The 22332-nt window shown below is 52.1% G+C and overlaps 11 protein-coding genes across 11 annotated transcripts; 8 read left to right on the forward strand and 3 right to left on the reverse strand.

Moving 5' to 3' along the window:
* Window positions 1–691: 691 nt before the first annotated feature.
* On the reverse strand, window positions 692–1369 carry LAESUDRAFT_731297 (uncharacterized protein; the record flags this gene model as incomplete). Its single annotated transcript, XM_040910017.1, has 2 exons — window positions 878–1369; window positions 692–813 (listed from the first exon to the last, which is right to left on the reverse strand). Coding segments are annotated over exons 1-2 (313 nt in total), but the record flags the coding sequence as incomplete, so codon positions are not given.
* LAESUDRAFT_484923 (uncharacterized protein) lies at window positions 958–1793 on the forward strand. Its single transcript, XM_040902643.1, has one exon. It carries the CDS (start codon window positions 1162–1164, stop codon window positions 1732–1734), a length of 573 nt encoding a protein of 190 aa, XP_040759049.1. The 5' UTR covers window positions 958–1161; the 3' UTR covers window positions 1735–1793.
* Window positions 1794–6430: 4637 nt separating this feature from the next.
* LAESUDRAFT_752702 (uncharacterized protein) lies at window positions 6431–7753 on the reverse strand. Its single transcript, XM_040911739.1, has 3 exons — window positions 7413–7753; window positions 6896–7362; window positions 6431–6840 (listed from the first exon to the last, which is right to left on the reverse strand). Exons 1-3 carry the CDS (start codon window positions 7711–7713, stop codon window positions 6715–6717), a joined length of 894 nt encoding a protein of 297 aa, XP_040759050.1. The 5' UTR covers window positions 7714–7753; the 3' UTR covers window positions 6431–6714.
* Window positions 7754–8835: 1082 nt separating this feature from the next.
* On the forward strand, window positions 8836–10836 carry LAESUDRAFT_484984 (uncharacterized protein). The gene is made up of 4 exons (XM_040902644.1): window positions 8836–9100; window positions 9161–10010; window positions 10062–10473; window positions 10539–10836. The coding sequence occupies exons 1-4, from the start codon at window positions 8927–8929 to the stop codon at window positions 10576–10578; spliced, it is 1476 nt and encodes a 491-aa protein (XP_040759051.1). The 5' UTR covers window positions 8836–8926; the 3' UTR covers window positions 10579–10836.
* Window positions 10405–10846, forward strand: LAESUDRAFT_731301 (uncharacterized protein; the record flags this gene model as incomplete). Its single annotated transcript, XM_040910018.1, is given in 3 exon segments — window positions 10405–10473; window positions 10539–10796; window positions 10808–10846. A coding segment is annotated over 1 exon segment (184 nt), but the record flags the coding sequence as incomplete, so codon positions are not given.
* A 209-nt stretch (window positions 10847–11055) lies between these two features.
* On the forward strand, window positions 11056–11895 carry LAESUDRAFT_731302 (uncharacterized protein). The gene has a single exon (XM_040910019.1). The coding sequence runs from the start codon at window positions 11095–11097 to the stop codon at window positions 11557–11559; it is 465 nt and encodes a 154-aa protein (XP_040759053.1). The 5' UTR covers window positions 11056–11094; the 3' UTR covers window positions 11560–11895.
* A 677-nt stretch (window positions 11896–12572) lies between these two features.
* LAESUDRAFT_664173 (uncharacterized protein) lies at window positions 12573–12884 on the reverse strand (the record flags this gene model as incomplete). Its single annotated transcript, XM_040905100.1, has 2 exons — window positions 12573–12610; window positions 12668–12884. 2 exons carry the CDS (start codon window positions 12882–12884, stop codon window positions 12573–12575), a joined length of 255 nt encoding a protein of 84 aa, XP_040759054.1.
* A 141-nt stretch (window positions 12885–13025) lies between these two features.
* LAESUDRAFT_686792 (aldolase) lies at window positions 13026–14663 on the forward strand. Its single transcript, XM_040905935.1, has 4 exons — window positions 13026–13458; window positions 13549–13856; window positions 13917–14121; window positions 14179–14663. The coding sequence occupies exons 1-4, from the start codon at window positions 13201–13203 to the stop codon at window positions 14533–14535; spliced, it is 1128 nt and encodes a 375-aa protein (XP_040759055.1). The 5' UTR covers window positions 13026–13200; the 3' UTR covers window positions 14536–14663.
* Window positions 14664–14843: 180 nt separating this feature from the next.
* LAESUDRAFT_745449 (N-terminal nucleophile aminohydrolase) lies at window positions 14844–15908 on the forward strand. Its single transcript, XM_040911372.1, has 3 exons — window positions 14844–15056; window positions 15119–15404; window positions 15540–15908. Exons 1-3 carry the CDS (start codon window positions 14906–14908, stop codon window positions 15685–15687), a joined length of 585 nt encoding a protein of 194 aa, XP_040759056.1. The 5' UTR covers window positions 14844–14905; the 3' UTR covers window positions 15688–15908.
* On the forward strand, window positions 15908–18066 carry LAESUDRAFT_815938 (uncharacterized protein). Its single transcript, XM_040914731.1, has 2 exons — window positions 15908–15989; window positions 16044–18066. Exons 1-2 carry the CDS (start codon window positions 15985–15987, stop codon window positions 17653–17655), a joined length of 1617 nt encoding a protein of 538 aa, XP_040759057.1. The 5' UTR covers window positions 15908–15984; the 3' UTR covers window positions 17656–18066.
* A 287-nt stretch (window positions 18067–18353) lies between these two features.
* On the forward strand, window positions 18354–19905 carry LAESUDRAFT_485074 (uncharacterized protein). Its single transcript, XM_040902645.1, has 4 exons — window positions 18354–18477; window positions 18536–18545; window positions 18606–19426; window positions 19486–19905. The coding sequence occupies exons 1-4, from the start codon at window positions 18392–18394 to the stop codon at window positions 19577–19579; spliced, it is 1011 nt and encodes a 336-aa protein (XP_040759058.1). The 5' UTR covers window positions 18354–18391; the 3' UTR covers window positions 19580–19905.
* The last annotated feature ends 2427 nt before the right edge of the window (window positions 19906–22332 follow it).

Consider the following 22332-nt stretch of genomic DNA (forward strand, 5'->3'; position numbering starts at 1 on the left):
CTGATACCATCAATTCGACATCATATCCTGATAAGAAGTGTATGTGATGAGGCGCGGCGCCCCGAAGCTACTCCAGCCATCCACTTTGCCCTCCCTCTGTCCCGCGGCAGTGCTTACAGCTGTGATGTTCGTTGAGGCGCAGCGTGTCTATGATGCTATGCAGAATAGTGGTTATTCTGTTCCCAGAATCGTCGCGAACTTCGAAGCGGTGCGGAAATGTGCGCAAAGCCTTCTCGTCGACTGCTGTATAAGGAAGATTAGATGCGGATGTGTATTCATTCAGCAAGGCACGTAGAATCCTCAGTCTATGTGCTGTAAGGACGCACTTAACGACGCACATACCGACCCGGAGAAAACGAGGTGATCGCGCTATACATGTCGTGCCTCATGTTTTGCCCATGTCTGCAGCTGCTCAGATGCACATGGTTCTGCTTGGTCGCCCGCTAATTACACCGCTGGGCTGTGCATTATCGATGAACAGCGGTGTGCGTACAGCACCCGCAGAGAGCACCCCGATTGAATGGTTGGCTGTCTGCGTGATTTTTATATGGCTGTGTAGCAGGACAATGCACGCAGTCATGTGGGCGGTGTGTGTATTCCTGGAAGATACGGTATACATAACCACGTTGCGATGCGATGAGATGGGCGCATATATACATGTATTGCAAGAGCCGCCTTGGAAGCTCACACCCGTAGTCATCCTCCGCGACTGTCTACTCCAACGATATGGACTCCATCGAATGGAAGCTGGAACGTCTCGCGGATGGGACGAAAAGATGGAGTATCATCATATCACAACAGCTTGTAGGAACCGTAAGTGGGCAAACCCCATGTATGCGTTCCTATCCACTCACGTGCTGCACTGCGTTGGATCAAGGGGAAGGGGAAGGCAGGCCGTGCGGCCTCGTCTGAGGTAGTACCTGAGCTGGAACCAGTGATACAACTTCCCGAGGTGGAAACCGAGGCCGATCGAGGTATGGGAGAATGTGATCAACCATCTGTGGGTTGACTGGGAAGCTTTGAGTGAGTGCAGCCTCGTCTGCCGAGCGTGGTACCCTCCAAGTCGCTTCCACTTGGATAGGTGGATTGGAATCTGGAGTGTCCAGGGTGTGAAGGCCTATGTGAAGAAGCTGAAGCAGAGGCCCGAGCTGCACGCACAGTATGAACATATTCGGCAATATTGTGATGTCAGATCCATCAGCGCTGTCGGCGGCGGCGATCATGCTTGCTCACAAGCTGCCCCAGCTGGAAACGCTCTCAATCCAGTGGTCAAAGTGGGAGCCATGGACGATGCACAGCGGCATCTTCCTGCAGCTCCCTGCCGCCTTCTCCGTCACTCGCCTCCTTCTCATTGAAGTCACATTCCCGTCTATCACTGTCTTTGGGTGCCTCGTCTGCGCCCTGCCATGCCTGGTCGAGCTCAAATGCTGCTATCTGACATTCACACATGACTACTTCCATGGTGATACATTTGGTCCATATTGCAATCGCGTCAACATCAGGTCCTTGTCATTCGAGGAAGATCATCTGCCACCTGAGAAACTCATCGACTTCCTTACTCATCCTTGCATCTCGAGTCGCTTGCAGAGACTCATCATCAATGATAAACGTCAACCGGCTGATGGAAAACAATGGAAATATCAGCGACTATTGGATGCTGCATCTACCTCACTCTCAGAACTGCGATTGGATCTTAAGGACACTACTGCAGGTGTGCACTCTAGTTTCATGTAAGCATTCCTGCTAACCAGAGTCTGTCCAGATCCTGTGTTGTCCTTCACTCACAACACCTCACTGCAGAGACTATGGCTAAACACTTTTGAGGGGTTTGCAGTTTCTAACAAGGATGAATTGTGTCAGTTATTACTTTCAATCAAATCAGGCCAGCTCCAAGAAATTGTGATATTGGTCAAGTGGCTTCCAAGCACACTCATACATGGGGTGCAGCGGGGGTTGCTCGAAATCGCTCGCAATAAAGAGATTGATAATTATCTTTCATCCGCCTCATTCAGGACACTGAAAAAAGTTGAATTTGCGCTGGATCATGGTGCTCTCGACCCCATTATGGCAGCTACAGCGGCCGAGGAGCAGTGGAAGCAGCAAATTGTGCCGTTATTCCCACGACTGACCGAACAGGGTATCTTCCGGTGAGTTTTACGTTTAGACTTATGCATTGACCTGTGTCACGATATTGGAACTGCAGCGCCACAGTGAGGAATAATGGGTAACAAAATAACTTTTGATCTTGCGGCCTCTACCTCGTCTCTCGGCCTATTCGAAGTGTCGTATGGCCCTGCACGCTCTTGGCTACACACCACGGTTTTTTCCACAATCCTACTCCATGTGCATCGCGCGCGAATGAATGACACATCCCATCATCCAGTTTCCCTCATACCGCCATCGCCATCCCGAAACTCAGACACTCCTCTTCTCTACCTCGTCTCCACCTTCTCCAAACCATCTGCGCCATGCGATCGCCCATCTCACGACTGCTACATCCCTCATTCATACACTCTCAAGTACACGATGTCTACTGGTTTCAACCCACAAGATCTCGGCAACGGCTAGGAGTCTTGGTCGGAGTTCTCCAAACGACGTCTTTCCGACCGTTTCGTCGTCTTCATGGTAATTGTGGTGACATTAATTCGATGGTCTAGTTCGAGGTCGCGGGAGGGTCTCTGACTTGAGTGAATGATTCCGTACGAGTACATCGAACCAGAAGGATCTCGAACAAAAGACTCCTCGGGGCGCAGGGGCTTGATATTCATTCGCGCTGCGATGCATGTTGCGACACTCACATATCTGCGATGCCTGGAAGCATAATGTCAAGATGCCGCATACGATGAATGGTAGCAGTACGACAGCGATCAGACAGCGCAAGTCGAATTCAACGCTATAGTTTTCCCAACAAGTACCTTCCAACGGCCGAACGCGCAAATGAACTTTCATGTCCTCCTTCCCTGCAACCTGCGGTTGCTCAGCCAACCCCCTCTCCCCCCTCCAGGCAACCTCGATCCTCATCTCTCCTCTATCCCGAACTCGACCGCATAATTGCTAAACAGCGCACGGCACGACTACCAGCGCCAGCCATCCTATCAGCACAGCACTCAAGCAACGACGCACATTCGGTCACCTCGACCATTGCGAGCACAAACTCACCCCCCAAGACAGACGCATGATCCGCTGATTTGCATGAACGTCATTGCGTGCCACCGGCGCTGGATCTCCTATGCACGCAGCGGGATCTTTTCTCCTTGAGCCAGCGCTCTGGCTGGAACTTCTTCACATCAAAGTCTTCACAGCGCGCGGATGAACGTTCATGGGGCGGTGACAATCTGGCCTGCGCAAACGAGACGATGTCGACGCACGGATATGGAAAGCTGCTTGCATGCGAGATGGAAAGAGGCGTGACGATGTATTCGATGACCTATCGAGCACCTTGTGAATGTGAGGGGCGGAGTCGCGCGAATGTAGGGAGCGGAATCCAAGGGCGGACCACGGCGTGTTCGACGACGTCGGAGATGCAATCGCAGCATATACGGGATGACGGCATCGAGGTACGCACGCGTGCGCGAGCTGTCGCGGGCGTCGAGTCGGTACCTCATCAAGTGAACGAATTGCTGACGTAGCCTGCGCTGGACGCCAGGCTGCTTGCAAAGCTCAATGGGCCCGATGAGGCACCACTGCATATCTTGTGGGTTTGAAATCAAGACAGCGGCGGAGGATCTCAACGAGAAGTCTTGCTGGAATACATGGATCAGGTAGGGGGCGTTGGAAGTGTCATGGATGGATCGGGGTCGTGTTGGCTCACTGGATGTTGTCGCGTACCCGGTACGTCTTAGGATCTTATCTACTGAAAGCACGAGATTATCGTTGTCCCACTGTTCATTTTTCGTTTGTAGTACGGAGGATTTGTTGCTCTTTGACTTGATTATTGCAATATACCCAAGTTCCGTTCATCACCGCTTGCATTAGGCTCATAAATCAGCCTTCATACGGAAGACAGTCGTTCCTTATACTCAGGCTGAGACTATCACGGGGGGTCCAGAGGGAAGACCCCCCGTGGGAATGCGGAGTTTCAACGTGCCGACGGCAATTCGACGCTCGAAGCTTTGGCGCTGGTCGGACATGCCACGTGATCGCATTGTGCAGAACGCGTCTGTAAAGGACATCTTGCGTAGATCGTGTATCTCTCGTGTATTTTAGCTATGTCGTCCCAAGAAACCAATGCCATACAGAGTATAAATCCAAGTGATGAAGAAGCAAGCAGAGAAATCCCCACCTTCCCTTCCTCTGCCCACCCAAGTAGCCCAAATGTGTGCAGCCCAACTCGACCGGCACTCTCGCTCTAGTAAATCAAGCCATCCATAGCTCTTTATTCCTGTGTGTGAATCCAGCAGAGATATTGTACCTGCTGTATAGAAAGTAGCTTGGTAGGGACAATGTATAACATGATGCCCCGCTCACCGAGTGCTTGAGCTGCAAGTAGAGGGGCCCAGAAGACTGTCATCTTGCCCTGACCCGGTGCAATAACTAGAAAGACCTCGCGCCCTTGAATGATGTCTAGTCCGTGTTTGATCTGAAATTCTCGAGGTTGCGAGATTCCACACTTTCGAGAGAACAGCTCAGCAAGCCATTCAGCATTGATTTGAGGGTCACCGAGAGAAGACTGAGCAGATTCAGACATATTTGCTACTTTAGACAGGACTTTGACCGTATGAATGTGTTAACGAATGTGCTAGCATTGAGTGACACGAGGAGTATGCAGGAAGACACGCTCAGCCTGAGGCGCGTCCTCTGGTCACGTGGTCGCGTTGTGGCGGTGGCGGTGGCATGTTCAAACTCAGCGTTCCCACGGGTACACTTCTCACTGGACCCCCTGGTGTTAGCTCGAGCCTAAGTCAGACGTACTCTCTAGAGGCGTTACAGGCATCGACTTCAGTCAAATCCATTCTCGACTCTCGACAAGGAGGACATGGCGGATGTGGTCAGTAGGCATAACATGCGGAGGATATGAGGGAGGAAGCAAGGTGTGATTTGTGGTGCATCGGTCACTTTCCGCGGTGAGACTGCGTTCATGCCATATAAAGCAATAAGGTGGTAGAGCCGGTGCCGGCAGCGCCCGCTACGACGAGCGCGGTTACTTTGCTAACCGGCGCTTCATGCGTTTCAAGCACTGAAAGCACTGAAATAGTAACACCGCCTGTCGTGTAATAAAATCTGCTCTTCATTACTGTGGTTTATCTTTTGGAGAGATGTGGCTTGAACAGGCTTGTTACTTTCTCAAATCATTTCGTTTGTCAGTCATCACCCTAGAATTCGAATTGTGTGCGCGCCATTTCCATAATGAGCAGCTAGTTTGGCCACTTTTCAGTAATAGAGGAGCTCGAATACGATGTGGAAACAGAGGTACATAAATTGACTACATGATCCCTCATCGTGCCACATACAGACGCACAGGGAAAGAGATCACGAGACATGACGAGCAATGGAGCGATCACTTCAGGGCAGACATGTGCCGCCGATCGCTAATTTTCGCGGAGAGCCTTGTGAGCTTCAAATCGACAAGACCCACTACTATCATAGCGGGAATATTTGGTGCATGGGTGAAGATGATGGCAAGCACAATTCGGCTGCAAACCTCCTACCCTTAGACATGCAAATAAATTGTGCATCAAAGGGGCCAATCTGGTCGACTCGAAATGACACTGGTCGGCGAAAGGGTTTCAATGAGTAATCTATACAAGGTTTGACATGACAACGACAACATAATTCAGATAGCAGTAAAGCATGTAGATAAGTGGTCCACCCAAGCCATCAATTTGCAGTAGCAGCCGGCGGAGGGAGACCAGCCAGGCGTGACCTTCTGTCGATGTAGCCTGTTCCGCAAGTGCACTTCATAGTTCCGCAGCGTCTCGCCTGGTCCAGGTGTGTAGAGCTGCTGCGCCCAGTGGATTAGGGCTACGAATCTGGTAAGTAACTCAAGCAACGCACCTTTCCAGGACAATAGGCGTGCTCAATTCTTCGAGTTCGGCACGCCAGTTCAGTTCGTCGACCTCAAATACCAAAGGGACGGCGATGCCGAGCAAATGCCGACAATTACATAAGCAAATGTGGCTGTTGAGATGTCCGGCAGTTAATTCTATCTTTGGGACATTCCTACATTTCTTGTGTGAATTGCGGCTTGTGTAAACCCGAAATTGCGATGCGGACATCCCTGAAAAGAAGACTGCACACCCACAATCTTCTCACGGTTTGTGGTGTCCAGCTGCAGACAACCTCGGCGGGGATCACAGTGACGAATGGCTGTGTATCTCACTCTCACAAAGTCACAACATAGATGAGGAACAATAATGACATGGACAGCAGCTACTGCATGGTCCTGCATATTGCTGTCATCAAATGTGCTGAGATAGTCTGTGTAATTATTGCTTGGAAGCATTTTAACATTCAGGCTAAGCAACTCTGTGCATACATGTTGCAATCCATGGTAAACCAGAGCACTAGGGAAGGTGCGACGGGAGATGGCAATAAAAATCGAGAAAATGTAAAGCAATCCTTCGGAAATAATCTCACCACTCCTGTTCCCTGCCTAGCGTTCCCACGAGCCACTTGGCTTACATAATACTCGGCATTTGCTCGGCATCGCCGTCCCCTCGGTATTTGAGGTCGACGAACTGAACTGGCGTGCCGAACTCTAAGAATTGAGCACGCCTAATCCAGACACTTGAGGCGGAACTCGAAGGGGTTGCCTTTTCGCTGTGTCACCTCAAATCTATCATCAGGGTATCTCGCCTGCATCTCCTTCATGGCATCCTTCAGCCATCGTGGCACGGAGATCTTTTCGTCTACAGTCAGTCTTGAAGGACGATTCCCCAGTATCAGTGGAACTTACCGGCTGTGATGAATTCGGAGGGGCAGAAGGACGAGCCGGTTGTGGAGATGCTGTAGGGGGCGCTGCAGAAAGTGCAGCTTGTTGTGGCTCTGCGTCAGGAGGAGCCGAGCGTGAATGCCCAGCGCCGTTCGTTCTAGCAATCCGTTGCGCGAGAGGCGACTCAGACGCACTAGACGCCGTCGAGACAGGCGAAGCCGCTTGATTCGAGTCGCTCGTTGTGGCGACGGTCTGCGGAGCAGGGGGCACGTCCACCCAAGTCTCGCTGTTGGGACGAACAGGTGTCGCTGGCTGCACTTCACCGTCGTCCTGCCCTCGTTTCGCCCGTTCGTCGACTGCCCAAGCTGGAGGATGCCTGCGCTTGGCGGCCACCCTCACTTGTTCAGCTTCCCTCACGAGGTTGAGATGATACTCAGCATCCGAGTTGTACTCGACTGGACGGGGCCGACGATGTCGATGCCAGAACTTGCCTGATGCAGGTCAGATAAGGAGATATAGCGAAAGGGGAAATTGGACTTACCACATGTGCCGCACTGCGACTTGTCACCGAGTGGACCCTTTCTACTGCCCACAGCTATGCTTTCTGGGCAACCACAGTTCGAGCAATGCCAAACCCCATATATCATATTCGGGTGCTGGCCATCTGCATATTCCTTCTCTTTGGCTTCTCGCTCGCGCTTCTTGAATATCTTCTGTGTCAAAACAACCCTCGCGCTCTTACTGTCAGGCGCAGCACTGCTGCTAGAGATAGGAATGTCGTTAGGCGTAATGGGAGTTATCGGCGTAAGAGGCGCAGCTGTGCCATTCTCTGAAACAACCATGTTGGCAATTGTAAGAGAAGCTGCTGCAGCCGCGGCGGTCTTGATGTGGGAGCGACAGTGACATTATTGATGGAGTATCCGCATCGATCAGCGCTGAGACCTACTCGAGCTCCATGGCAGCGCAACGCGCGCGCTGCAGTAATTGACTGGCTTTGACTCTCGAGCAGGGCTGCACTGTGACTTTGGACCTCAACGTTCTACCACGTTCGTAGTGCCGCTCTCTGGCGACTACGCGCTTGTATTATAAATAAACGGTCTATCTGTCATCGGCTAGGATTTCTTGTTCTCAGAGTTATACAACACCGAGCGTGCCGATTCTGCAATGCGCAGCACAATCATTCAGCTCGAGGAGCCTCCCCTGGCTGACAATTCGAGGAAATGATGTTATATTGACTATCATCGCCTTGATGGCGAGCACCGCGAATGGCCTTCCTCATGTTCATGGGCCCCTCAAATCACGGATGCCGCATATCAACATGGCCCTGTTCTTGCTATGCAGACACTGCGCTCGTAGGCAGGCGAAAGGGTGCTATATTCAGTATCTCCATGAGCACGCATAATGTAAGTCGTCCTTTGTCTTCTCCATTGCGGCCGATTCGCCGTCACACGCGTTGCCGTTCAGCTTCTCGCTGGCACCATCCATCCGCCATGCACGAGGTCATAGTCGCAATTTGCAGCACGAGCATACCTACTCGGCAAAATTTCTTTGGCTAACAACTCGAGGAATCGGCCGCTTTGTCGACTACCACTGCCTGGACGCTCGGTGCCTGAGATGGCTGTCCTTACCTGCAGACGCTCTTCGCGTTACGGGTGCGGCACGAATGCGGTGCATCTGACGAACAATGCTCCCTGTCAAACCTCGGGCTATGACTATGAGACGGCCTGTGACTATGGGATTGACGAGGCCCCTAGGTAGGACGCACATACTGACTTGGAGAAAATGGGATGATCATCATGCCATATGAATTATGTCATGCGTCGTCTTTTGCCCATGTCTGCGGCCGTTCAGATACGCATGGTCCCGCATCATCGACTGCTATTTATACCGCTGGGCTGTGCATTGTCAATGAACAGCCGGGTGCGTACGGCACCTGCAGCTGATCGAATGAATGGTTGTGTGTCCTGCGTGATATGATCATGCTGTGCAGCGCTTGCATTGCGGGGTAATGCACGCAGTCATGTGGGTGGTGTGTGGATTTCCTGGAAGACCCATATGGTATCAGAATCACGTTGCAATGAGATGAGGTGGATACATATATTGCAAGAGCCGGCTTGGAAACCCATACCTGTGACGCTCCTCCACTCCAACGTCATGGAATCCATCAAACGGAAACTGGCACGTCTCGCGGACAGGACGAAAATCAACTCACAACGGCTTGTACGAATCGTGAGTGGGCACTGACCCCATGTATGTGTTCCTAACCATTTACATACTGTGCTACGTTAGGTGAATGGCAAGGGTAAGACAGGCTATACGGCCTCATCTGACGTGGAACCAACCATGCCGCAGCTTCCGATCGAGGTGTGGGAGAACGTGATCGACCATCTGTGGGACGACGACCGTGCTTTGAGGCGGTGCATCCTTGTTTGCCGAACGTGGTATCCTCCCAGTCGCTTCCATCTTTACACGAGGATCACGATCAGGAGTGTCAAGGATGTGAAGGCGTATGCGAAGATGCTGAAGCAGACTCCCGAGCTGTCGGAGCGGGCGCACGATATGACAATAGTGGGCGATTGGGGGACAGATCGGTCCGCACTGTCGACGGCGGCGATCCTGCTCGCTCGCAAGCTGCCCCGATTGGAGCAGCTCCATATCGAGTACTCCGATTGGAACCCATGGACGATGCACAGCGACATCTTCCTGCTTCTCCCCGCCTTCTCCTCCATCAGTTGCCTCGATCTCCGTGATGTCACATTCCCGTCAATCACTGTCTTTGGGCACCTCGTCTGCGCACTGCCAGGTTTGGTCGAGCTCAAATGCTTCGATCTGAAGTTCACACATGACTACTTCCATCATGATACGTTCGGACCATATCACAACCGCGTCAACATCAGATCTTTATCACTCAAGGAAGACTATCACGAGACACCTGAGAAACTCACCGACTTCCTTGCTCATCCTTGCTTCTCGAGTCGCTTGCAGAGACTCATCATCGATGATTTATTTCATGTGGCTGAATCGCAACACCAATGGAAATGTCAGCGACTATTGAATGCCGCGTCTAGCTCACTCTCAGAACTGCGATTGAGTCTTGTATACTTTGGACAATTGGCACACAGCGAGGTGTCGACTGCAGGTGCGCACTCTTGTTTCATGTAAGCATTCTTGCTAACCACAGTCTCTCCAGATTCGGCGTTGTCCTTCACTCACAACACCTCGTTGCAGAGCCTATGGCTAGCATTTCCTGATCAGTTGGGAGTTTTCGACCTGGACACATTGTATCAAGTCTTGCTTTCAATCACGTCAGGCCAGCTCGAAGAAATTGTGATATTGTTCAAGTGGTCTCACAGCACTCAAATCAATGAAGCAAATTGGGAAGTGAAGAACTTGCTCAAGATTTATGAGTCTGTTCGCCACAAAGAGATTGATAATTATCTTTCGTCTGCCTCATTCAGTACGCTGAGCAAAGTTGAATTTGCACTTGAATGTTGTGATACTACCAGGCTCAGCCATAGTGGGGTAGATACAGTGGCCGAGGAGCAGTGGAAGCAGCAACTTCTGCCATTATTCCCACGACTGACCGAGCGAGGCATCTTGAGGTGGGTATTCCACAGTTTGCGCCTAGACTCATGCATTCATCCATGTCGCGATATTGGAACTGCAGCGCCACAATGAGGGAACCTGGGTATGGAGACAACTTTTGATCATTGCGGCCATTGTGGACCACGAAGATTTCTACCTCGTCTCTCCAGCTCCTCAAAGTGCCCACATTCAAGTTCCTGCACGTTCTTGGCTATCCGTCATCGTCTCTTCCACAATCCCCATACTTCATATACATCGCGCTCTACTGTATCACATATCTGCAAGTTCCCACATTCCAGTCGCTGCGTACCGCCATTGCCATCCTGAAAGTCAGACATTCCTTTTCTCCATCTCGTCTCTACCTCTTCCACACCGTGCGCTCCGCCAGTATGCGCTCATCCCACGATGCTACATCTCCAGTCCATATGCTCTCAAGGACACGCTGTCTGCTGGAATCGAGCCACAAGGTCTCAGTAGCGGCCACTCGACGTTCGCCGGAATTCTCCAAGATACATTTATCTGACCGTTTCATCATCTTCAGGCCAATGCCGGCGACACTCATTTTACGGGCTAGTTTGGAGTTGTGAGAGTCCCACACTTGGACGAGTGATTCGACACGGACTCAGCAGATCCATCGGATGCATACAAAGAATGTCAAGACGCTATATCACGCAACGACACGACAAGATCGGATGATACAAGTCTTGTTCTACCCGGCGGACACTCACAGGAGCCTTCATATTCTCCCGCCCTGTGACCCGCAGCTGTTAAATCAGCGCAGGACGACCTCAGTGCTCATCTGCCGCTCGTCGTTTAACTCGAACACATCAACCCCAATTAACACCCACAGCACGACTACCAGCGCCAGCCAACCCATCAGCACGGTCCTCAATAGACGACGCACACCCGCTCACCTTGACCATCGTGAGCACAAACCCACGCCCGAGGCATACGTGCGAACTGTCCATACGTGCGAACGTCAACGCGTACCGGTGGCCCTTGATATACTCCGTACGAAGCAGGATCCCGGCCGTCTTCAACTCAACGATCCAGCCAAAACTCCCTCACGTCAGGGCTCAACAGCGTGCAGACTATGTTCATGAAGGGGGTAGGGACGGTGGCGATCTGGTTTGCGCAGAAGGAGATGATGTCGACGCTCGGGCACGAAATGCCTCTCGCACGGGGAAATGGAAAGCGGAGTGACGGTATTGTCATGGCTTTGAGATGCAACATGATGCTGGTTCATTCGTCAATACATCAAACTGTGAAATCGACGGAGCGTTACGTATATAATTATCAAACGGACTCTCGCACGAATAGTCATATGCAGAGCGAGATTATTCCAGCGCATCCGCGGCCATTTGAAGCAATGTTTCCACTGCATCATGAGCCAAATATTGAAGCAACGCGACACATCTTGAGCCCATGAGAAGAAGCACGCCCTCCCGTGCTCATATCTTTCAAAATGGCGGAACGTACACAGTCGTTCTGCAGGTTCTTTGATTGCATACTCGACGAAACCGCACGTCTGCGAGACACATCCGAAGCCATCATTGTGTCCATTGATAGACCCTGATAAGATTCCAGCAGGAGTACATAGCGAGACCAAGGCCTGCGAGACGCACAATACTGAATCGAGGGTGTGTATCGCGAACGCAAACGCGCCACATGCACCCACAATTGGCAAAACGAGCGGATATCGTTCATATACTCCGGATGAGAGGATAGACAGAAGCACACCGGACAAAATTGTTACTATGTGATGCCGACCGCGAAAGAAAAGGTTATTCCTGGAGCCGATTTGGGGAGAGAATACCGTGCTATACCGTGGCCCAGCGTTGATGTCGTGTAGGTAAATCGTGAAGACGACGATGGAAGCCAGTGTTCGCCTGACGAAACGTCGGTTAAAATACAAGATATATCAAACGCTCCTTGAAGCAGCCTACACGACCGTGTAGCCCGTTCATTGATGACCTGCCACTGTTAAGAGAACTTTGGACGACGCGGCTCATCTAGCGCTATCATTAGCGAAGTTGGCTCGGATACAGCTTTGGCGTCCACAGACGCCGACGTAGATTACCCAGCGTAGTACAAAGCAACGATGATACGACGAACATTACTTAGTCCATCGCATAGCACCTGCAATTAGGAAACCTTCAACGAGGTCAATGAGTACGAGTGTCTCTTTGCATGTCGACCAACTATACGTACAGACACCCAATCCCGCCATTATCCGCTTCCCAACGATCGATCCTGGCTGGTGGGCGCGAGATTGGTTGAGTGCGTACACACCGACGCCGCCCAGCGCAGCCGTTCCAATTACTCGGCATGCCAGGCAGTCTTGATAACGAGCAGCAGGGTCGGCGTCTGTCTTATCTTTTGCCGCCACAGCAGAGAAGCTTGTAGCGAGAGTGGACGTTCCGGACATAACAGTAGTGAATCGCTATTCAACCACCCCGACCAGCGATGGTCTATGGTCACACAGCGTGCAGGTCGCAGAAGATGATGGTGAGAAAGACCAGCACTGAAATTGAAGCGCTCGACGCCACTAGCGGATTTCGTCGTCGGACACAACTCAACGGCAAACGGTCATGTGAAGGCACCCATACCTTCATATTCGCCTCACATGCTCATCGTTGCGCCTACACCACCATCATCATCGCCGACGTCTGAGGCCCTTGGAAGCCGCACCAGACGACTTCGACGGCAGCCATAACGCTCCCAGCGATACCTGTACATACCTGATGTTCTCTCGAAGCGCTATCCGCTCTCTGGCTTGTACTCGATCAAGAATCCTCAAATCGCATGGGTACGCGACTGTGTCGTCCCATCCTGATTCCAACTATGTGACAGTTGTCGAGGTCGGGCCGCGAGACGGTCTGCAGAACGAGAAAGCGGTCGTGCCGCCTTCCGTCAAGGCTGAACTGATCACTCGGCTGGGACATGCTGGGATGAAGGTCATCGAGGCAGGAAGCTTCGTGAGTCCTAAATGGATCCCGCAGGTGAGTTTATGGTCAGCTATACGCGCGTGGTGCAAGTCAACACGATGCTATCCTCCAAACTTCTGTACAAGCGTGCTAAATTTCTACAAGATGGCAGGCACGCCAGAAGTACTCATGAGTATGGAGCGGCTCCCTGGGAACCACTACCCAGTACTCGTACCCAACATGAAGGGTCTCGAGAACTTGTTTGCTCTGCTCGCAACAGAGAACCCGCCCTCCCCGCAGACTCCTCATCACGCTGACCCTTCTGTTGCTCCCTTGACGGACGAGATTGCGATATTCACAGCCGCGACGGACGCCTTCGCGAAAGCAAACACGAACTGCACTATTGTTGAATCGCTGGAGCGCCTCGAGAAGGTGACCGAACGCGCTCTTGCGAAGGGCCTGCGTGTCAGAGGGTACGCACCTTGTGCTTTGATAGCGCGCCAGAGTTGAGTCTGAATAGTTTGTCACAAAAGATACGTGAGCGTGGTCGTGATATGTCCGTACTCCGGCAGAGTAGATTATAGAAAAGTCAAGGAAGTCACACGGGCGTTGCTCGACATGGGCTGTTATGAAGTCAGCCTGGGAGACACTGTCGGAGCGGGAACACCAGCGGACATACGCGAGATGCTCGAAGTTGTCATGGGTGGTGACAGCAGCATTCCGGCCTCCAAGCTTGCTGTGAGTGTTCTCACTCCTTGTCAATGTCTGACAGTCACTGAGATGATTGTCATCTAGGGTCATTTCCACGATACATATGGGACCGGAGTAGCCAACGTGCTCACTGCACTGGACATGGGACTACGTACCGTCGATGCTGCTGTCGGTGGCCTCGGTGGATGTCCGTACTCTCCTGGTGCGACCGGTAACGTCGCGACCGAGGACGTGGTGTATGCGCTTCGCGGGAGCAAATATAAAACGTCAGGCGACTTCGAGGCGCTCGCACATGTGGGCGACTGGATTTCGACGAGGATTGGGAGAAGGAGTGAAAGCCGTGCCGGACGCGCCATTCTAGCGAAGAGGGAGCGAGAGCGTCTTGAGCATGACAAGGGGCGAGATGGCGGCTTGGCCGAGAGCATTTCTGCGAAGTTGTAGGACAGTACTGGTTCGTCCATTTGGAAGGGTTCGAACATGTAGGACTAATTTGTAGTTTATCACGGAGAAACTCTGTGCTATCGCATTCACTCGTCAGGATGGAAATTATTCGAGCCATTGGCAGCCTGCTTTGAAGCGCTTGAGCTGTTCAAACTTAACAACTTTTTTGGGATGCGGCATGGAAAACAATTTGACGGGTTTGAGCATACAAGAACGTGCGGCTTCGAGCGCTGTTACGGCCACAAGCAAGCGCCCATGCGGCAATTCCCGAATGACGCGTCCTGAGACTGAGACTGAGACGCGTAACACAGCGCTATCCGTGACTTCGTCTTCCACACTTTCATCGTACTCGACACTACACGCGACCATCATGGATATCTCTTTCGCTCTGACGGGGAAAGGTTATGTGATTGTGGCCGCAGACACCACGGCAGCGCGCTCGATTGTGAAAATGAAGTTGGATGAGGACAAGATCAAGGTCCTCAGTCCACACCTACTCATGGCGTACTCCGGCGAGCCCGGTGCGTTCTATAGCCCTCTGACATACATCACGTACTGAAGGAGTTTGCACGATTGTATGCAGGTGATACACTCCAATTTGCGGAGTACGTCGAGCGGAACATTCGTCTCTACCAAATCCGTAACGCGTATGCCCTTCGCCCACCTGCTGCTGCTGCGTGGATTCGCCGTGCACTCGCGGACTCGTTGAGGTCTCGAAAACCATATCAAGTGAATCTCCTCCTGGGCGGGTACGACACCAGCACACACACGCCGAATCTGTATTGGGTGGACTACCTCGGCACGCTCACGAGCGTTCCGTTCGGGGCACATGGTTATGGAAGCTACTTCGCACTCAGTTTGCTTGATAGGTAAGTGCCCAAGCTGTACATCGCCGATCGGAGGCAGTACGGCCTGCCTGTGCTTCCAGTAGTGCTACTGGAAGCGTAGCCTCGTGATGCACTGAATAACGTACGAACTGGACAGCTGATGTTTACCCACTGCAGATACCACGATCCGGAGGCCACTCTAGAGGAAGGCCTTGCTGCACTCCGCCGGTGCATAGACGAGGTGGCGAAGCGTTTGGTCGTCGCACCAGGGAGGTACAAGGTGAAGGTGGTCGACAAGGATGGTGTACGCGAGATCGAGCTGTAGCTGCGTTCCTTCCTCTATCTGTATTCCATAGTTACTCATGTTTTCGGTAAACGGACGGCCGTCGACCGAGCTGTGATTCCGGCCTCAGTATGCACGTGTGCGCCTCATTGCGCTGGCGAAGGGCATTGCTTCGGTATATATTCACCTAACATGCTTCCATTTCGATAGTCCTTCCCGTTCTCAACGGCCGCTGCATTCACCGTGTAACTCATGGGCTTCACACCAGTCATAGACGATGGACCGTTGCAGCCACTGCTCGAGGCTGTGGCCGTGAAGTTATCAACTCAGGTGTCATTGATGAGGTCTGTACATCCCTACTCTAATGTTGACGGTATGCTGATCGATCGTGCCCACAGTCCGAAACAGGTATACACTCATCTTATATCGTGTGAAATGACGCCAACTTTGAATACGCTACATGCACAGCTCAAGTTCCTGGAGACGACCTTCTTGTCGTGGCTCGCAACCGTAAGAAGCTCAACCAACATCAATCGCTTGCCTGTGGAGATACTCGAGCTCATATTTGCCCACGTCCCGGAACCATTCGAGCTATTTCCGGAGGAAAAGCATGCCAGTCCCTGGTCCTACGGAGTTCTCGACATTTGCCAGCTGGGTCCGGCAATGCTTGTGTGCCGGCACTGGCGGAACGTCATCATCGCAAACCAGGCACTATGGGGACACATCTCAAGCCAGCGTCAGCCAGCTCTGCAGAGGGTGTTGAGAGGGTCGGGGGTTAGCCCGTTGCACGTTGCCGTGAGCGGTGCCATCGGCAAGACGCTCAGCAGAACGTTTCGCGACACGCCTGCGCGCCTGCGCGAGCTGCATGTCCATGATGTCGACCTAACGGAGTTAGCGTCGTCTCTTACCTTCCCTGCTCCGGAACTGAGGAGCTTGACTATCAGCAAGACGTCCCACTGCGGATATGATAATCCAAATGATGCAAAGGCCTCTATCCTCTTTCAAGGAGCTGCGCCGGCGTTGCAGTTCCTGTGGCTTCGCGATGCCGATATATATCTCAACTTTCATCTTCCGAACCTCACTCACCTCACCCTCACCGCCTGCCACGGTGCCTCGAGACTTCTACCGTTCCTCTCGAACACTCCAAACCTAGTCCACCTAGCCATTTCCGAACCGGTGTCCGCGAGCATACCACAGCTTGAATCTCCGCCGATCTCTGAGTTGGTAGCACTCCCGAAGCTTCGTTGCTTCGCCCTGCACACGTCCAGAGATGTTTCCAAGGTGGGAGGACTGATCCTATCGCACCTCGTGCTCGGCGCCGATGTTGCTGCCTACATCAAATACGCAGCGAAGTGGCATCGCCCACATATACAGGCCTTATCCCGCTGGTCCGTTACGGCAAGCGTCACTCGAGTATCCGTCGTTGTGGGAGACTATGGGTACCAAGGCATTCGCATTCAAGCAGTTGGTCCTTCCGGCAGCATATGCCTCGAGCAGGGCGTTCTGGAGCAGGATACGTGGGTCGAGGATCTGACAACGCTCTTCTCTTCGGCGCACATACAGGAACTGTGGCTGTCGGAGAGATGGGAGGAGCAGCCCACGCCATTGCTGAAGACACTTCTGCGACGCGCTCCACATCTGGAGAGGCTTGTATTGAACGTCGAGCAAGTCGACGAGCTGGTGGATGCTCCGACCGTCGATGATCCGGTCTGTCTCGGTCGTTCCATCACATACGTCCTCCCTTTCGACGTCGTCCGGAGAGAGCTGGAGAAGAGCAAGCTGGTCCTGCAAAGACTAGTGGATGCGCGGGAGCGATTGCGCACGCCGGAGGTGACGTTAGTGTTCTGCGTGGACAACGATGAGGCCGAGCAGGATGCCCGCGCGATACTCGAAGGCTTCGAGACGCCCGTGCGATATGTCGTGACGCAGACCCCGCCCAGAATGACCATGCCGTCAACGTGTCCCGTGCCTGAATATCCCTGCCATGCATGGTCAATGCGGTCAAAGTGACGACATCAATCATAAAAATTATTAACATTCGTGGAGGTTGGTGAGTAGGGGTGGTAAATTGTCATTTTCGTCTCGAGGGCTGTTTTGAGCTGGATTATGCGAGTTGGCGCACGGTATTCGTTCCCCGGACGTTATGCTCCCGCTCTTCTGTTTATTGGCCTCCATCAGACATTTCAGTCCGTTTGGCGCTCTGGAATGCGTAATCGAGCAAGTGTGCGATTCATTCAACTATAGTTCTTGATGGAGCCGAAGGGCTCATGCTGCGTGTCACGTCCATTGGCGTAATTTTAAAGTGTGCTCGCGGTCATGATGCTGTTGTCCGGTGAATCGTGATATGCGTTCATTTCCAGGATAAGGAAAGGCGAGCAAAATCGTGTATGAAAGCTTTATTAACGATTCCGCGCATTTGATGCCAAGATACTGTGCGCCACGTCCGCGGGGTCTGCAAACGTGCGTAGCATTCGATCCTATCTGACAATGCGGAGGTATTTCGCGCATAAGGTCGTCTATATCGACGTGTGGGTTATCGCCGCCTATGGAGCCGCTTGATTTCGTAGAACACAGCTGCGATGTGTGCGATGAAAGCCTGTGGACTGAGTTGAGATCGGTACTGATCGTGAAGAACACGTGTATGCAGCGTTGTCTTGAAAAGGTGCGATGCTGCACCATAAATACATTTAGGCCACCCCTGCCCCTCTCTCCTTCAGCAACCACTGCGTTCTATCAGAGCACAAAGATGGCATCTAGCGTTGACGATTCACCACGGCAACCTCTTCTGGAAACTTTGGCTGCAAGGTTGTCTACAGAGATGGGTTCCATGAGGTGTGTCCGCATCGTTCAATCTCTCATTGGTGAGCCTTCTCACCGACGACATGCCCAGTTTGGAACAGGTGCGCATCTTTTATGGCTTTCCATATTGGTAAGGGTTGACGTAGTTCTCAATGCTGCAGTTGTTATCGTTGGAGGCAACCCTCTTGTCGTCCTTGGCGCAGGTCAGAGGCTCGATCAACATGACCGTGTCGCCGGCAAACCGTCTACCTGTGGAGATTCTTGCGCGCATTTTTGAACACGTGCCGAAGCTTGTCCCATTCCATCAATACAATACACGCTGGGGACATGGTGTCCGTGACTTTCGCACCCTACTGAAGGTCACGCATGTGTGCCGACGTTGGCGAGACATTGCACTGTCGATGCAAACCCTCTGGGGTCACATATCGAACGGTGACCGAGACCCCCGTGTCTGGCAAGAGATTCTGGAACGATCAGGAGACAAGGCCTTACATGTTTCCCTCAATCATTCCATCGACCAATCGCTTGCCACAATATTCGAGTCTTCACCTTCGCGTCTGGTCGAGCTACACCTTCATTTTTTCAGAGGTTGGATCTTAGCATCGTCTCTGAACTTTTCAGTTCCAAACTTGAGGAAACTGACCATTGAGGAGGCCTGCTTTTCACCTTATGTGCAGAATCGGAGCGGAGCTCCGACTATTTTCAAAGGGATCGCACCCACATTGCGATCTATGGAGCTCCGTGGGACTGACGTGTTCCCAAATCTTCGTTTACCAAATCTGACTCACCTCAGTCTGGACCACTGCTCCCGAACCAGCGGTTCTCAGACATTGCTATCGTTACTTTCAAGGGCCCCGAACCTGGTTCACCTCGTGATCTTCGATTCCGAACTCTACAATCACCCGCGGCCGGCACCCGAGGCCTTGACTCAATCCGTGCCCCTTTCGAAGCTTCGTCGACTAGATATATACACAGATGGGGAGTCATACAGTCATAGCTTCAAGGTTCTGCCGCGACTTACCTTCGATGCTGTCAATGAAGTCTGCATCAGATATATAGCCAAATGGCATCATCCTCATCTGCAGATTGTTTCCGGGTTGCCCGTTACAGCGAGCATCACTCGAGTATCTGTTGATGTGAAGGCTCTCCGCTGGTTCAGCAGACAACGCTTTCGTGTTTTGGGTGCTGGTCCTACTGGTAGCATATGCCTCGAGCAGCACGCTGTTGACCAGGACACATGGGCTGAGGACCTGTTGGAACTTTTCTGCCCGGCGCAGGTACAAGAGATATGGCTGTCGAAGAGATGGAGGCAATTACCGGAGCACACATTGGTCGCGCTGTTGCGATGCGCGCCAGACTTGAAAAAGCTCGTGTTGAACGTAGACCACGTCGACGAGCTGCTCGAGGTCCTGATGCTCAGCGATCGCCGTCTCGAGATGATATGTCCCAATCTTGAAACTCTACACATCCTCTCCTTCGACCTCACTCGCGAAATGATCGAGAAAGACAAGATGCTGCAGCAGAAGATAGCGGGTGTTGTGCAGCACTTGCATAACTCTGAATTGACCATAGTTTTCTATATCAATGGTGACCAGGCACACCAACAGGACGTTTTCATAATGCTCGAAGACTTCCGTTTCTCAGTGCAATATATTCTGACGAGGACCCCACCCAAGATGTCGATGCCGCCGTCGTGGCGTCCGCCAAGGTTTCCTTGCGACGGGTCGGTATGTGAGCTCGAGTCAGACGAGGATTCTGATTATTAGTTGACAAAAACGCATGGTCTATGAGTGCATGTAGTGCCACAAGGCCACCGTTGTATCCAAATCTTGTTTCACGGAATAAACTGTATGATGCGATTCTGCTGATAATTCCACACGTGGATGCTAGATTCCTGACTTGCACCCCTCGCGCAGGACACTTCAGCCCGTCTGGCTCTGTAAGCAGCTAATGAGCAGTGTGACCTACCATATTAAGAGTCATTGTGTCGCCCCGGAGCTTATGGTGAAATGGTGAACGCGGAGCTGTAAAAAATGTCGTAGAGACGGCATGCTTCTGGAGTGACGTCGCGATTCCGGGCGAAGAAATACTCACGGTGCTGCTCGTCGGGGAGTATTATAGTCGCGTCCGGCGTCTGCAACGCGGTCAACAGCTCAGCTCTGACACAATTGTCTCGTCTCTGCCGCTCCACTAACTTGACGATCGCGATATAGTCCAGATTTATTAGCACCGTCTAAAAGCGCAGCAGATGCTTGAACTCCTTTGGTCGCCATTCAGCGAGGAGGTCATCCGCACATCTTTCCGATGGCAATCAGCTCGCTGACGAGTTGAACGGCTTCCACGGAGCGTGAGTCTGGTATTCCCTTGACTGTTTATCGATGTCCGGATGGCCGGAAATCTGCTACTGTGCTTCATGGCCGCATCGGCACGAGAAGGACCATGGACCGACCTAGAAAGAACCGACTTCACTTACAAACAAGACCTGCCACTGTTCATTCATTGACGCGATCGTAGAACCTTTCGAGGTGCATTCTGGTGACGCGGTACGTTCCTCAGGATTATATTCGTTTTGAATCACGGTATGTTCCCGGGTTCATTACTATTTGAGCATGGTTGACAACGATCGCAACGTCGATGGCCATGGTGAAGCCGAAGAATTTCCTGATGTGGATGGGTTGTTCGACTTCTTCGACTAAGTGGATCGTGAAAAATCTTTGAGAGATGGCTCATCGCTGGGAAGAATTGGCATCGTTGCCGCGTCAGATTTCCCCCGTCACATAGTACTCGAGCTCTCTGCATTTGACGCGGTACAGTGATGGCGTATGCTTTTCCTGGGAACTCTGAGAATCTTGGCAGTTCATTGGTGTTCTAAGACCCTTCAGTGTTGGAGTCGCACCTCTAGGTTTCAGAAAATATGTCCTGTTAGTCGCCGCAATATACCTGAACGAATCTATGTCCTCCCAGATCCGGCTTGAAGATGGCGGAGAATGAACAATTTGAGCAGTGTACTTTCAACGGGTTTAACCGCAGGGGAAAGCGAGCTGTGACATACATATGACACAGAAGTGAGAGTTCAAGGAAGCTCTGAGGAGCAGGCGTAGTGCCGTTCCGTACAAAGTGTCAGCACATATGACGAGTGATGGCCGTGGAGGCATGCATCCCCCGTGATGCTTGCCCGGTAGTTGCGAGAATGCAAACAGGACGGTGCGGACTTACAGCTAGATAAAGACCGCAATTCTGTCGGAGCAGTCAATAACGCATGCGCCACTTGAGAAGGCGGTCTCGGACTGACGACATCAGTAAACCTCCGACTCGAGTCCCTGTTAGAGCTGGCGACGGCCCACTTGGTCATGAGGGTTAGGTGATCTGTGGAGTACAAACGCCCTGTATACGGTTTATACCCTCGACACGTGTGCAACAACACGCGCGCTCCTGCTAACCTTTTGATTCATTGCTCATAGGAAGCCTTGTTCAACGCTCCGAGAACCATCGGTACAAACTTCCTACCGACTTGCATATGCCACGCATTGGCAGTACCAGAGTACCTGTGCCGCACGGGATCCGGCTGCTGTGAGGAGATGGCGATTAAGAATTTTGAGAAGCTGACAATGGACAGTCACGAGGAACTGAGGATCGTCATCGTGTCGGACAACATCTCGACCACAATCGTACGAGGCGGCAGCTTTAGCGTCAATGTCAGCTCTGAATACGTTTGAACCTACTGCGGAAACGAAGTACGAAACGCCCACCTCGATGAAACAGGGGGGTTGCACGCTATATACAGAGCACTGTGAAATGCAGGACGGGCATCCACTTCAAATTGCTTCGAGGCAAAAATAGCCCGATAAATGTTTACGAGATGTACAGCATGTCCCCTAATGCTGCTCA

Source organism: Laetiporus sulphureus (genome assembly GCF_001632365.1).
Source record: "Laetiporus sulphureus 93-53 unplaced genomic scaffold LAESUscaffold_62, whole genome shotgun sequence".
In the NCBI taxonomy this organism is placed as follows: Eukaryota; Fungi; Basidiomycota; class Agaricomycetes; order Polyporales; family Laetiporaceae; genus Laetiporus; species Laetiporus sulphureus.

Bases quoted from the DNA above. Each gene is read 5' to 3' on its own strand.
- LAESUDRAFT_752702 (XM_040911739.1), bottom strand. From the start codon at position 7,713: ATGGTTGTTTCAGAGAATGGCACAGCTGCGCCTCTTACGCCGATAACT. The intron at 7,363-7,412 runs GTAAGTCCAATT...GACCTGCATCAG, and splicing joins GTCGCAGTGCGGCACATGTG to GCAAGTTCTGGCATCGACAT. The intron at 6,841-6,895 runs GTAAGTTCCACT...GTAGACGAAAAG, and splicing joins CTCCGAATTCATCACAGCCG to ATCTCCGTGCCACGATGGCT.
- LAESUDRAFT_484984 (XM_040902644.1), top strand. From the start codon at position 8,927: ATGGTATCAGAATCACGTTGCAATGAGATGAGGTGGATACATATATTG. The intron at 9,101-9,160 runs GTGAGTGGGCAC...GTGCTACGTTAG, and splicing joins CACAACGGCTTGTACGAATC to GTGAATGGCAAGGGTAAGAC. The intron at 10,474-10,538 runs GTGGGTATTCCA...TTGGAACTGCAG, and splicing joins ACCGAGCGAGGCATCTTGAG to CGCCACAATGAGGGAACCTG.
- LAESUDRAFT_485074 (XM_040902645.1), top strand. From the start codon at position 18,392: ATGGCATCTAGCGTTGACGATTCACCACGGCAACCTCTTCTGGAAACT. The intron at 19,427-19,485 runs GTCATACAGTCA...CTGTCAATGAAG, and splicing joins GATATATACACAGATGGGGA to TCTGCATCAGATATATAGCC.
- LAESUDRAFT_745449 (XM_040911372.1), top strand. From the start codon at position 14,906: ATGGATATCTCTTTCGCTCTGACGGGGAAAGGTTATGTGATTGTGGCC. The intron at 15,057-15,118 runs GTGCGTTCTATA...GATTGTATGCAG, and splicing joins GGCGTACTCCGGCGAGCCCG to GTGATACACTCCAATTTGCG. The intron at 15,405-15,539 runs GTAAGTGCCCAA...TACCCACTGCAG, and splicing joins GCACTCAGTTTGCTTGATAG to ATACCACGATCCGGAGGCCA.
- LAESUDRAFT_484923 (XM_040902643.1), top strand. From the start codon at position 1,162: ATGAACATATTCGGCAATATTGTGATGTCAGATCCATCAGCGCTGTCG.
- LAESUDRAFT_686792 (XM_040905935.1), top strand. From the start codon at position 13,201: ATGTTCTCTCGAAGCGCTATCCGCTCTCTGGCTTGTACTCGATCAAGA. The intron at 13,857-13,916 runs GTACGCACCTTG...TTGTCACAAAAG, and splicing joins AAGGGCCTGCGTGTCAGAGG to ATACGTGAGCGTGGTCGTGA. The intron at 14,122-14,178 runs GTGAGTGTTCTC...ATTGTCATCTAG, and splicing joins TTCCGGCCTCCAAGCTTGCT to GGTCATTTCCACGATACATA.
- LAESUDRAFT_731302 (XM_040910019.1), top strand. From the start codon at position 11,095: ATGCATACAAAGAATGTCAAGACGCTATATCACGCAACGACACGACAA.